The sequence below is a fragment of the Porites lutea genome, chromosome 2 (genome assembly GCF_958299795.1).
Source record: "Porites lutea chromosome 2, jaPorLute2.1, whole genome shotgun sequence".
Lineage (NCBI taxonomy): Eukaryota > Metazoa > Cnidaria > Anthozoa > Scleractinia > Poritidae > Porites > Porites lutea.
This window is the reverse complement of record NC_133202.1, coordinates 38509842-38522341: the sequence shown is the minus strand read 5'-3', so window position 1 is coordinate 38522341 and position 12500 is coordinate 38509842. Positions and strand designations below refer to the sequence as shown.

The following is a 12500-nucleotide window of genomic DNA, read 5'->3' as shown; positions in this document are numbered from 1 at the left end:
TTCGGAATTGGGCACTAGGAAGCTATTGTTTGGTGGTCACTTAGGCAAATCATCATATTGTTCCGTATGCTTAAATGCCAAATTGCTAATTCCCAACGCCCAAAGCAACCTTTATTGAATCAACTATTTAACACCCGATGCTTATGGTAATGATTTCCAACCTGACAACCAAAAAACCTAAGATAATAATTAAAGGAGAGACCAAGAATGGATAAAGAAGTTTGGAAAGGAACGAGAAAGTATGGTTAGATGTGCTGCCCTAATTATCATTTAGTGGTTGATTTGGACTTTTTATTATTTACGGTTAGCAAAGCTACTGTTTGGTGATGATGATGATGATGATGATGATGATACCTTTATTAAAGTGTCAAACTGTAATAGCGGTATATAACCACTAAGTGGGGACACTAAAATAAATTTTAAAAAATAAATCAATTAATAAATTAATTAAAAATTAAGAAAAACTATGTACAGTATAAGCAAGTGAGAAATTCGAGAGAACTATATACAATATGTACAAATGTATCCATTACTTATAAAAAAAAAAAAAGAAGTAAAAGATTAAGAAGTGCAAAGAGAGCAGTTAGAGCAGTTATTGTCATCTAATAGCATGCTAAGATCCACTTTTCTGATGTTATATTTGAAGGAGGACAACGTGGAAGCTTTTTTCACATTACTAGGAACAGAACTCCAAACCCTTGGGCCCATATACCTGAGCGAGTGCTTTCCAAAGGAGACTGTGTTGAATCTGGGTATAGTGAAGTCATGATTGCGCAGTTCATACTTAATTGCAGGCTGTTCAAAGAGAGTGCTAATGTATGCTGGGCACATGTTGTTTTTAACTTTATACATGAGAATAGCTATGTCCTGTAGTCGCCGGTTGTGTAGAGTAGATATCCCAGCCATAGGAAAAAAATTCAACTTAGTTGGTTTGCAACTCTCGCTCAGTAACTATGATTCTTGATCACGCGTATATAAATTACAAAACCAACCATTATCATTCTCGCAGCCGTCTACATTTACAGCAAGAACCCCAGAAGTGTGACTGCTTTTGATTTATTCACATTCTTTCTTGCATATTTAATCCAATCAGAAGCCAGATGAAAACTGTCCTCGACTTCTGATTGGTTAATGACTACAAGAAAGAATGTGAATTAATTAAAGGAGGTCACACTTTTGGGCTCCTTGCTTTAACCCTGACAAATGGGACAAATAGCCGTTCAATTGAGACCGGCCACCACTTAACAGAGGTTCCACTGTATTACGGACACAGAGACTTGTAAAAGTACCTGCAGCAGTACAATTTGGTCTGGCAGGAAGCTCGGTTCGAGACCTCGCAATCTCGTCTCCTCTCTCATTTACACAAAAGCAGGCTGTTCCCTGGCATTGTGTGTCCTCGTATGATCCTTCAGGAGTACAGAGTGGTTGGAAACGACCTTCGAGATATTCTTGTTGACACTGAGTTAAATCAGTACCTATTTTAATTGTGGAGAGAAAAATAACATGCTGTTACAAAAATGTAACCCTTAAGCAAGGTCTTCACAAGAGAATGCTTTTCAATATAGTTTGTAAGAGACAACAACAAATTTACAAAGGGTGGCACAGGTTTTTTCGTGCGAGTAAGGTAATATAATCGAAGTTCAATCCAAAGGACAATTAAAAAAAGGATTTCAACGAGTTCGTCAAATAGCAAGTTTCTTGTCACCTTAGTTAGGTAACAGTAAAGTAACTAAAAGTCTCTCTTGATTTTCATTATGAAAATTGGCTTACCCATTCCAGAACAGGTGATAAAGTCTTGTGATCTGGTTCCACGTTTTTCCATGCCGGAACTATCAACACACCAGCACTCCCCAGTAAACTCGGAACATTGCACGTCTTCAAAACTGCCATCCTCTTTACAGCGTGGTACAAAACGATCAGGGCTTGTGGGAGTCTGAAGGGCTTTCTCAACTGCTATTTGGCAAGCTGTTTCGTCTGGAACTAAAAAAACATATTAAGTATTGACCACGCACTGGTCTTTATATACGAAACCTAAATGGAACTCAGATTCGGCACCGTTTTTCATAGCGCTTAAGTACTGGGGCTGGGGAAATCTTGTTTGGTTTTCTTTAATCTGTGGGATGCAATCTGGTACAAAATTACCAAAAACGATTTTTTTTACCTTGGTTAACTCCTGGTGGAGCAATAGAAGCTGCATCTTTTACAGCCCTCTTCACTGAATCCACAGCATCCTGAGGGAAGATATTCTTAGAATCGCTTGCTATGGTCTTAAGTTCTTCAGGGTCAAAATTATTTCCAATGCTAACTGGAATAACTGTCACGCCTTTCTTTGAAAGTCCTTCAACCACATCAGACAGAGGAAGCGATTTGTTATCCTTTGTTTGAGTGCTGCCAACAAAGACAACAAGTACCTAAAGTAAAAAACGAAAGAAAGCCAAAACCAGTTATAAACAAACTACACAATGAAAATATGTATTCTAGATAAGATGCAGTTTAACCCACGCAGTCTGCGGTTTAAAAACTCTTAAATCATTAATACTCACCTCGGTCCGCTCTCCTTACCCTTGTTGCCTTTTTTTCTAGTCCCTGTTTCGTGCTTTTGTTTTGCGTCATATAAACGATTACTCTTCGCAAAATTCAGTAAGGACAACAATATGCTGTTCGACTTGCTCACTGGGTTTGATCACTGATACCTTCATAGTTTAAGTAAGCGCATCAAACAACGCTGTGTCTTGGGTGGTAAAAAAAAACAATCCTTACACCAATAAGCGACCAGAGATATAGCAGCCGCTGTACTAATTTCAGCAGAATCAATCAGGAAACGTACAAATGCAACGGACATCTAATTTAACAGGCATTAAATCAAAGTTTAGTCCGATGCATACCAAGCGTAAACAACAATTCAGTTTCAGTCTTTCGAAAGAAAAGAGACCCGTACTTTCTCGCTTCAAGAAAACTGTAAGCAAAAAAACCACAGTGAGTCTGCTCAAATCCTATCTGGTTTAATCAAAAGACTCTGTTTAGCCAACTGGTTAAGGCTATTTCCAGCTCTTAACCTTGACTTTATTTTAATATCGACGGGTAAGAGAAACTGACCTTTGAAACATTCATACTTCCTCCTTTAGTGCTAAACAATTGCAAATCTACAGTTTTGATCCCTGCGCCAAGTCTGGCTGCACCTTGGTCTTGGCGTGTGTTATCCAGAAGCTGTTTAACGGCCTCGGCTGTACGATTTGGACCAGTTAGTGGATCGTTAAAGGTAAAAAGAACTCGACTGTTAGGACTGGAAATTGCAGCACCAACACGTGCAAGCTCGTCACTTATGTTAAAACTGTCAACAATCTCCTTTGCCGTGACAATTTGAGCAAGAAAATTTGGTTTGCTGATTTGTCCAGAGCCATCAAAAAGAAAACCCAGTTCCACTGGAACACTGGTGAAGTTGTCTGAAAACAAAGTTGACTGTTAAACTCTATAACACATTGGTCAACTTCAGTATGCAAACAGACAATCGCAAAATTTTTTGGATAGTTTTAGAACTCTTAAATTACTTTCTTCCAAATAAATGGCCATAATAAAGATCAACGGGGTAAAAAATCTTGAACGAAAATTGTTAAAACAGTATTTTACCTGCTTTGCCACAATTTGGATCTCCATTCTGTCGGGTGTTGGGAATCTCTCTTCCACTTTCATCAACGCACCAACACACCTGCCCAGCGCCCTGGCACTGCGTCTGCTCGTAGCTTCCATCGGGTTTGCACTGAGGAACATAAGCGCCTAACGGAGCGCTGCCAGTTGGACCAAGAACCTGTTGTCGATGCTGCTGACATGGCGTATACCACACTAAAAATGTATTTGCCAATGAAATGGATTTAACCACGTGTCTTTAATCACTTTAAGGCGATTGAATAAAAATTTGTAGGTTACTTGTTATTATAAACAGTGTGATCAGAGACAACCAGAAAAACAAATAAACAAAGCTACGAATGTGAAAATGCAGACCTTAAACTAAGTATCAACCAGTTGCAAAAATGTTGAGACACCACCGAAAAACCGGCCTTTTTTACTTGAAATCAATGTTAGTTACTCGACTGTGAGAAATAGCACTGAGATTCAAAGTTATTCCTCGAAGTTTCGATAGCAACATTGGCAAGGGGGAAGGGGATCACAAGCATACGATCGTGAATGGCCATTTAAGCCCCAATAAGGTACAGTGCCTTTTTCAACTGGTTGGTGGTAGAAAACGGCTTTGTGTGGTTATCAATCCCAGTTCGAAAAGATTGATATAGGGTTGTTGATAATCTATGTATTAACTGGTCTACTACAATATCATGAGCACCGACACGAGCAAGAAAAAGCAGTAACTTACTAGGTGTCACACAATTTGGCATCTCCCTGCTGTGTGTTTCAGTCAACTCCAGTCCATTTTTGCCCACACACCAGCAGTTACCGGTATGAGCATTGCACTGCACGCCCTCGAAGCTTCCATCCGAATGACAGTAAGGGACATGATTCCAAAGTGAAAGCTTCCCTCCAGATGACACCTCTACGCGATTTTCGCATGCTGAAAGTGGTGCTGAGGGCAATGAAAGTACAAATGTTTGTTTCTTTTTCTACTTATACTAGGATCCCGTCGAATAATGTACATGCAAATTAACTACTTTCCTGTAGGTTTAAAAAAATGCCATACGAAAACCACTACGCATTGTATTACTATATCGATTGTAGGGGATTAGCTCATGAACAATATTAACAATATGTGGTTTAGTTTTGACCCAAAAACCTTGAATGTCTCACCAAATTGATATGAAACGCTTACCCGTTGAAGAACACTTGAGCACGCCAAGAGTTCGCGTTCCAAAAATTTCATCACCATTTTGGTCCACACACCAACATTCACTTGAGGATTTGTCACATTGCACATCACTGTAGGAGCCATTGGGTTTGCACATGATCTGTGGAGTTAGTGAGGATGATAGCTGTGCATCAGATTGCCTCCTCTGGCAGTCAGTAAGGGGCTTCCCTGCAAGTCAAGAACAACAGTTGTCTTATACCCTAAGAATAACACTACGATAATAAATCACAACTGATACAGTTTCTGCATTATGTGAAATCGTTTACGCCACAATCACAGCCATAACTTTTGAACTGCATCGAACTAACCTGAATCGTCACAGCTGGGAATCCCATCCCTCAGAGCGTTGACACTAGTGCCTCTTATCTGGTTGCCATTTTCATCAACACAGTAACAAGTGCTCAGGTAGCACTGTACTTTGCTGTAACTCCCATCCGACATACACACTGGAACGGCGCGACCCTTGACTTGATTTCGCCAACTTTCTTGGTACTGCAGCTGACATGATGTCAGAGGGTCTTCTTCAGAGAGAACCAAAAAAAAAATTGTTATAATGTCACAGGGTGAGCGGAGTTTGTCCATGACGCATGAGTGCGTGCAAACGCTAAGCAGATTGCCATTTATCAGGATCGCCTTAAGAAATTTTTAGTCAAAATTACCCCCAACTTAATTTGCACATGCCATTACAAGGCACGCTGAATGCAACAAAACAGAATTAAGTTCACTTACTTTGACCACGACACTTGACTAAATCCTTAGATCTTGTTCCAGGCAACTCTTCGCCATCTTTATCAACACACCAGCATGCCGAACTTGAGGAATCGCACTGCACGTCTTCATAAGTTCCATCTTTTTTGCATCTTGGGACAAACTGACTGTTATCGACAAGACTTTTCTGGACCTTCTTCTCGCAGTCTGTGAGAACTTTATCTGTCAAAGAGATCAAAGAGAGGAAGATGAATTAATAAGAAATTGTTTCAACCAAACCTTCTGCGCTTGTTTTAACAGCCATGCTTTCTAACCTGGATCTTGGCAGTTAGGCCTCCCTTGACCAATGCTCACTTCAGTACCAGGAAGAGGTATTCCTTTGTTGTTTACGCAATAACAGACTGAGCCGTGGCACTGCACTGATTCAAAATTTCCATCTGACTTACAACGTGGCGTAAAAGCACCAGGTGTCGGCTTGGCTACAGAATCAGCGCGTTGACGTTCACAGTTGGTTGGTGCTACATAATTCATAAAGAGATAAACAAAACAGGTTAATAAAAAGAGTGGTGTGAAGATAACCTGAAGCTTGGCGACAGCTGTAGCACGAAAAGATAATCGTTTTCGTCGTGGTACTAATTTATACTCTACTACTTCAGCATTTAAGGCACCCCTTCGTCCTTTGTATGTAAGAAATAATAGCGAATTTTAATTTGAAATAAAGAATTGACTTTAACAAGTGCGAAAAGGTGTTAGTCCACCACCCCGGAAAATTATTTGAGTCCGTAGCGTTTTGGCCTGTTAAGACTCTTCAAACCTTACCTGGATCGGGACCACACATGACATCGCCATCGGAAATATTCTTCCTGGTGCCATAGATTTCAACGCCATTCTTGTTAACACAAAAACAGTAAGATTTGTAACATTGTTTGTCGGAGTAGCTGCCATCTGGGTTGCAGCGTGGCAAATGTCTCCCTTTTAACAACCAATTCCTTGACTTTTCTGAATACTCCTTCCGACATGGTGAAGAGTCACTCCCTAATAAAGGTGAAAAAATACTTTCGATTACCCTTTACTCGTTAGGAACCATGAATAATCGTTTGGTCCGTCAAGAACTTTGAATTTCTTCGTTTTTAACCCGTGTGGGGGCAAGACTGTAAAAACAGTTACCTATTTCTGGACAGTTTAGAGTCCCAGTTGTTCGAGTTCCGGCCACCTCATAACCATTTTGGTCTACACACCAGCACTCCTTGGAGTTATCGTCGCACTGGATTTCTTCGTATTCGCCGTTTGCCTTGCACTTTGCTCCAGATCGCTTTGGCACAACAAACTGCTCATCGCCATTGTTGAATCTTTGGCACACCGTCACTTTAGGTTCTGAGTAGCAAGTCAAAATGCTATGAAAACTAGTCCATACAAGTAAAAGTATGACGACAACTAGTTTATACAGGGCCACAATGGTTTTTATTTGAAGGTAATCGAGCGAATTTAATAAAACGCAATTCATGCACAGCAAAAGAAAAAAAGAAAGAATCCCGTTTTCCAGACCTTCTTCACAGAGGTTAGCGGACTTTTCTTTGCATGTGATGAGATTTTGGGATGTATGTTATTAGACGCTACGAAAAGTGCATTTCTAAACACTCGCAGATAGGGCATTCTTGTTCACTTAAAACAACTGGAATTCGTAACTTACCCTCTGTCGCCACCTGAGTGACTTTTGGCTCAGCTTCTTCAAGATCGCTATAAGGATTTGTTCTAAAGACATTTCTTACATCACTTGCAACTCTATGAGCTTCAGGAGTGTCTGCTGAAGGACCTGATGTTACGACATACACTTCGACGCCCTTATTCTTCAGTTGCATCAAGGGGAAACTCCACTTGCTCGCAGGCCATTCCCCACTGATAAAGAGAATGGCGATCTGGCAAAGTATAGAAGCGTAGTTGAAACGGTTGGGAGCGATGAACACTCATACTCAGTCGCTATAATTATTCCCTAAATATTACCTTTATAAAACGTCCCAAGAAAGAGAGTAATATGTAAGCTTTTAGAAAGATAGAGTCATCAAATTGGGTAATTCGCTATATTTAGTTTCCAGCAGAAGGATCCAAAATGTGAAAAATTAGAATATATATCAGCCCAGAATAATAAAGAAGTTCTGATATTTATATTTACCATAAAGGTGAAAAATATTTCCGGTGACTCTTCAAGGGAAAGTGCTGGCTGACTATCACGTTATTATTATGGCTACAAAATAACTTAATCTTTTTTTTTTACTCCTTCCTTGACATACCTGTTTGGAGGCCTTTCGAGAGCCATTTCGTGGAACAAAAAGCTCATCGTTCGCTATCTGCAATGCTCGATCCACTTTTCTTTCGGATCCTCCCAACGGAGCTACGCTGTTCACAAGTTGTCGAACAACGTTTGGATTGTAGGGCAGAGAATCAGCAGCGGGGAAGGGCACGGCCACGGACGCTGACGAAGAGTAAGAGATGAAGCCAATGTGTGTGCCACTCTGAGAAATGTCTAAGTTATCACCGATTGCTAAAACGGCAGTCAACATTTTTTGCCAGTTGGCTGCATCCGACGAATCCACTAAGAAACCAACATCTAACGATGGGATACGACCTAAGAAGACAAGGAATAGATTAAAAACAATAATCCTGGAATGTGGTTGAGCGATAGATGAGGGCGTCACGCGAGATCTGAACGGGAAAGGACAATGTGAAACCATGCTTCAACTACTGAGAAACCCATACAACTCTGAAGCAAACATTTTATCAAGCTTGCGACTTTGTGACTTTCTCCTTGATTCGAGTTATTTTAGCTCTCTAAATCGAAGGAAAATTTGTATATAAATGAGAATGATTTTATATCCGACTTAAAGGACACTCATTTAACATTAGTTTATGTTGTCCTTTCGATGTCTTAATCACTGTGTTCTGCGGGGTAGTCTTACTTTACAATCAAGTGCATTGCGTGAGTCCCTACGCAGGTAAGAAAATTTTCAACTTACGAACTTACTGGCAAATAATCTAACTTCTTTCAAACTGGCGGTGGATTCAGCGCGGCCACTAAGTTAGCGTATTTAGGGATTTGGTTTCTCTGAGTTTCGAGTGCAGATACGGCTTATTTAACCATTAACCCAAGGGCTGGGCTTACCCAGTATTATAGGTCAAAATAGGTGGAAGCGATATATTCGAGACATCTATGAACAGAACTTTACCTTGACGTATCATGTCGGTAAGTTGAGATGAAACGATGGGCAAACTGGCCACCTCCGTTCTAAAAACATACTCTGGTCTTGAGGCTATAGTTTCTAATTGAGAAGGTACGACATCTGGGCCAATCCCAATAGAGTACACATCAACTCTGGCACTTTGCAGTTGAGCTGTTGCATCGGCTAAAGGGGTAGAAAGCATCTGTGTAGTGTCTTGAGGACCAGTAGTGACCAACAGAGCGATCTAAAGATCAAGATTCCATTTCGATTCATTTATCTTCAACACTGCTAGAAGTCCAGCCGAACCTCCCATAAGCGACCACACAAAAATACAAGGAATTAAAGGTCGCTTACGGCAGGTGGTCGCTAACGAGAATCGAACCTTTTCTCTTTCGAAAAGGGGTCTGGACACATATATAAATTCTCTACGATTTTCTGAAGTTTAAGTTTTCACATTTCACTCCCTAGGTTAAGCTATTTTTCGTACAAAAAGGAAACCTAAAATTTTCGGATTCAAAATGATAAAGAGAGAAATAAGACTGAACATTCTCACTTTCGTAATAGGTTCATTGCCTTTAAAATTTTCGGGAATATAATAAGGAAGAACTAGTAATTTCGAAAAGACTCAAGTTTCCCTACGATGACCTAACAGATACAAATTTTATAGCGCCGCTTAGAATGCATCTCTAGATATCTAAAAGTACTCTGGATAGCCTAAAAAAAGTTTTTAAGGTATTTGGGAGGAAACTATCGTTGGGTGCCCCTGAGAGTCACCTGTTACTGATGTAACAGTTGAGAAAGACAGTGCTAGTTTATGTACTTAAATTTTTCAGAATTTTGGCGGGTCGGTGTTGTAGTGTAGTGGTATAAAGGGAAAGAGATTGGGATATGAAAGTTCGGGATCGTGGTCCGAGTTCGACCCAGGGTTGCCATTTTCTTTCTTTGTAATAGAAATACGGCTTCCAGTAACAGGTCAAGACGTTTCTCCGAACCTTAAAAATAGCAGTTATCGTTTGGGAAGGGACAACTGCGTCGCCTACGAGAGGTGGTCGCACATAGAGGTTCGACTGTAGAGTCTAATGATTTTTTGTCTACAATGGTCAATTGCATTACCTTCTTTGCATCAGGCCTTGAACCGCCTTTCTTTGAGAATAAATCCGTTGAAGCACTCTGTAGTGCCAGATCAATGCGTCTTACCCCTTGTGACTGCGATATTTTGTCAATAAACTTGTTCACTGTATCAGGCGATAGGTTTTCATCCTTGAGCGTGTTGAAGTAAAGCGGAATCGAAGCGTTAGAAGTAAAACGTATTAAGCCAATTCTTGCTCCATCAGATGCCGGAGAGACGCCAAGCCCATTCACAACTCTCTTCAACAACCTAAGCACGGCTGTCCATTCATCTGTTTCCAGGGAAAGGGTTTGGTCAAGAATGATTCCAACATCCAAGGGCCTGATACCTGATAACAAAATGAAAGCTGTCAGGCTCAGTTGCTGTCTAGGTTGTCAGTTAAATTACCCACCGTTTGGTAGCATGGTCTCCAAGCAAAAGGAGTGGGAGTGACCTTACCGTGCTTACTCAATCGTAATTTCTCGCCTTGTTTCGAAAGCTTTCACAGCAAGGAACCATAACGTGGTAAAAGTTCATCAGGAAAAGTCAGATTTTTGATCCAATGTTAGCAAGAAAAGTGGCTGCCTGGGGTTTTACGTTAATCCTCCTCAAATCTCGTCAAATCTCTCTACCGTGGTTTACGTATCCCTAAACAAATAGTACTACCAAATTTGCAAGAGATGAAACACCACTATTATTCAAGGAGAGATTCGGTATGGCCTTACCAAGCCGTGACGTAGTGCAGTTAGGCCTTCCATTGGATAAAAGGACATTTGTTTCGGATAGCTTATCCCCATTTGCATCCACGCAGAAACACTCATCGTCTACACATTGTTTGTTTTCAAAACGGCCGTCAGGACTGCAGCGTGGTATGTAGTCCGAACGATCCCTTCCTTGATACTGCCTCTCACATGAAGTCGCCTCCTTTCCTGAAATAAGATTAAATACCCGAAAGCGTGAAATTTTAAAGAATATTTCACCTCGGGGTATTTATGCAGCACACCGTGCTAACATCTAGTCATAAGAATTACAAAATCACCAGATTAGTGAAAACTGACTATCGATGGTTTAATGATATGTGACAAAAGCAAGCCATCTTCTATACCAGAAAAGATATGATAGGGGAAAGATATATTTACAATTCAAAAGGACGCAGCATAATTCTCTTTGTGAAACTTAATTAAAAGCGTTTCGCAAAATTGTCGCTTACGGTCTGTTGGCAAGTAGCTTGCTAGACCAAACTACTGTTACTCAGTAAGTAGACCGTACCTGCTTGTGGGCAACTCAGATAATTGACTGTCCTTGAACCTGCCATCTCGGAACCAGATTCATCTACACACCAGCACTGCTTAGTCAACGACTTGCACTGCACTTCTTCAAATTTCCCATCAGGTTTGCATTCAGGTCCGGCCATCATTGACGTCTGTGAGCGAATCTGCTGGGCCTGACAAGCAGTGGATTTTATACCTGGGAAATCATTTGATTACAAGTTATTGGAGACAGCATTTTAGAGTGAAAATATACACAGGAAATAAACGAAAAACACTCCGTCATATGTCTGCGTGATCTCACGATATGCAATAGTGTTGTGCAATCACTACTTCGTTTTGAAAGAAGGACGTGTAACAGCTATGCGTTTTTATTTCTTTGCTACATTATTCAGCCTGATGGTATATAGGTGGAAAACGTTGCTAACAGTTATTGAAACTGTATTGATTTTGACATTAGAAAAAGTAAACTAACAATTCTGAAAGTAAAATGGCACTGAAATGAAATGCTACGAACCCAACTACCTTTTAGAGAATTCCACTTTCAGCTAATATGATTATAGGGCACATTTAATGGCTGGCGAACATCATGAAAAAGTCGTTTACCAAAAGATCGAAAAACCAGACCCTACGTGTCTGGATTTCATGTATAATATACCTGTTTCGTCACAGACTGGTCTTCCATATCTTACATTAAGACGAGTGCCGGATATTTCATCGCCGTTTTTGTCGACACAGAAACAGTATGACATGTCACACTGCACCAGGTCAAAACTACCATCCGGTTTACACTGTGGTATCATTGCGTGAGGTTTGTAATGACTGATGGCATGTTGATAGCGCTGTTGGCATTCGGACAGCAGTTTCCCCGGTTTAGCTAATAAGAGAAATGAAGTTGGTAAGGAGCATAGAAAATGAGGAGAAATTGAGCGCAGGGATTTCACTGCTGGGGATTATACAGGAACATAGAGAAGAAAAAGGGAGCTCTTATTACCAGCAACACTGGTAAAATATCAATTTAAGTTCAGGGTGCAAGAGCAGAAGTCAAATGATGCAAATGCATCACAAATATTGAAGACAATCCACGTAATTAAGTTAAGTATAGACAGAAAAGTCGTGAAAATTGGAAGAAAAACTGTCCCTTGATTTTACAAATGTATGATCGAAAAATATCAATGGTGTGTCAATGCCTGGGTGTTGCAATATGGAATGATAATGAATTACTCCTTTTTTGTAATAAAGAATACCCTCCGACTCGATTTATTTCCTTATCAGCCGATCAGGCACTTTACATACCTACTGCTGTAGAATTTGACGTTGGTAGAATGTAGTCATCTAACAGATAACTG

General features: G+C 40.3%; 1 protein-coding gene across 1 annotated transcript in view; it reads right to left on the bottom strand.

The window, feature by feature from the left end:
• LOC140926166 (uncharacterized) overlaps positions 1-12500 on the bottom strand; it is a 135584-nt gene that overhangs the window by 91405 nt on the left and 31679 nt on the right. Inside the window, exons 25-44 of the mRNA XM_073375952.1 lie at positions 12447-12500; positions 11810-12030; positions 11153-11350; positions 10609-10812; positions 9889-10232; positions 8782-9019; positions 7849-8183; positions 7251-7476; positions 6728-6934; positions 6380-6595; positions 5875-6078; positions 5582-5782; positions 5161-5373; positions 4817-5020; positions 4367-4573; positions 3628-3840; positions 3097-3443; positions 2162-2411; positions 1771-1980; positions 1290-1475 (exon numbers count right to left, since the gene is read on the bottom strand). The exon at positions 12447-12500 is cut by the window's right edge and continues 164 nt beyond it. Coding sequence (XP_073232053.1) covers positions 1290-1475; positions 1771-1980; positions 2162-2411; positions 3097-3443; positions 3628-3840; positions 4367-4573; positions 4817-5020; positions 5161-5373; positions 5582-5782; positions 5875-6078; positions 6380-6595; positions 6728-6934; positions 7251-7476; positions 7849-8183; positions 8782-9019; positions 9889-10232; positions 10609-10812; positions 11153-11350; positions 11810-12030; positions 12447-12500 — 4478 coding nt within the window. The remainder of the gene's footprint in view (positions 1-1289; positions 1476-1770; positions 1981-2161; positions 2412-3096; positions 3444-3627; positions 3841-4366; positions 4574-4816; positions 5021-5160; positions 5374-5581; positions 5783-5874; positions 6079-6379; positions 6596-6727; positions 6935-7250; positions 7477-7848; positions 8184-8781; positions 9020-9888; positions 10233-10608; positions 10813-11152; positions 11351-11809; positions 12031-12446) is intronic.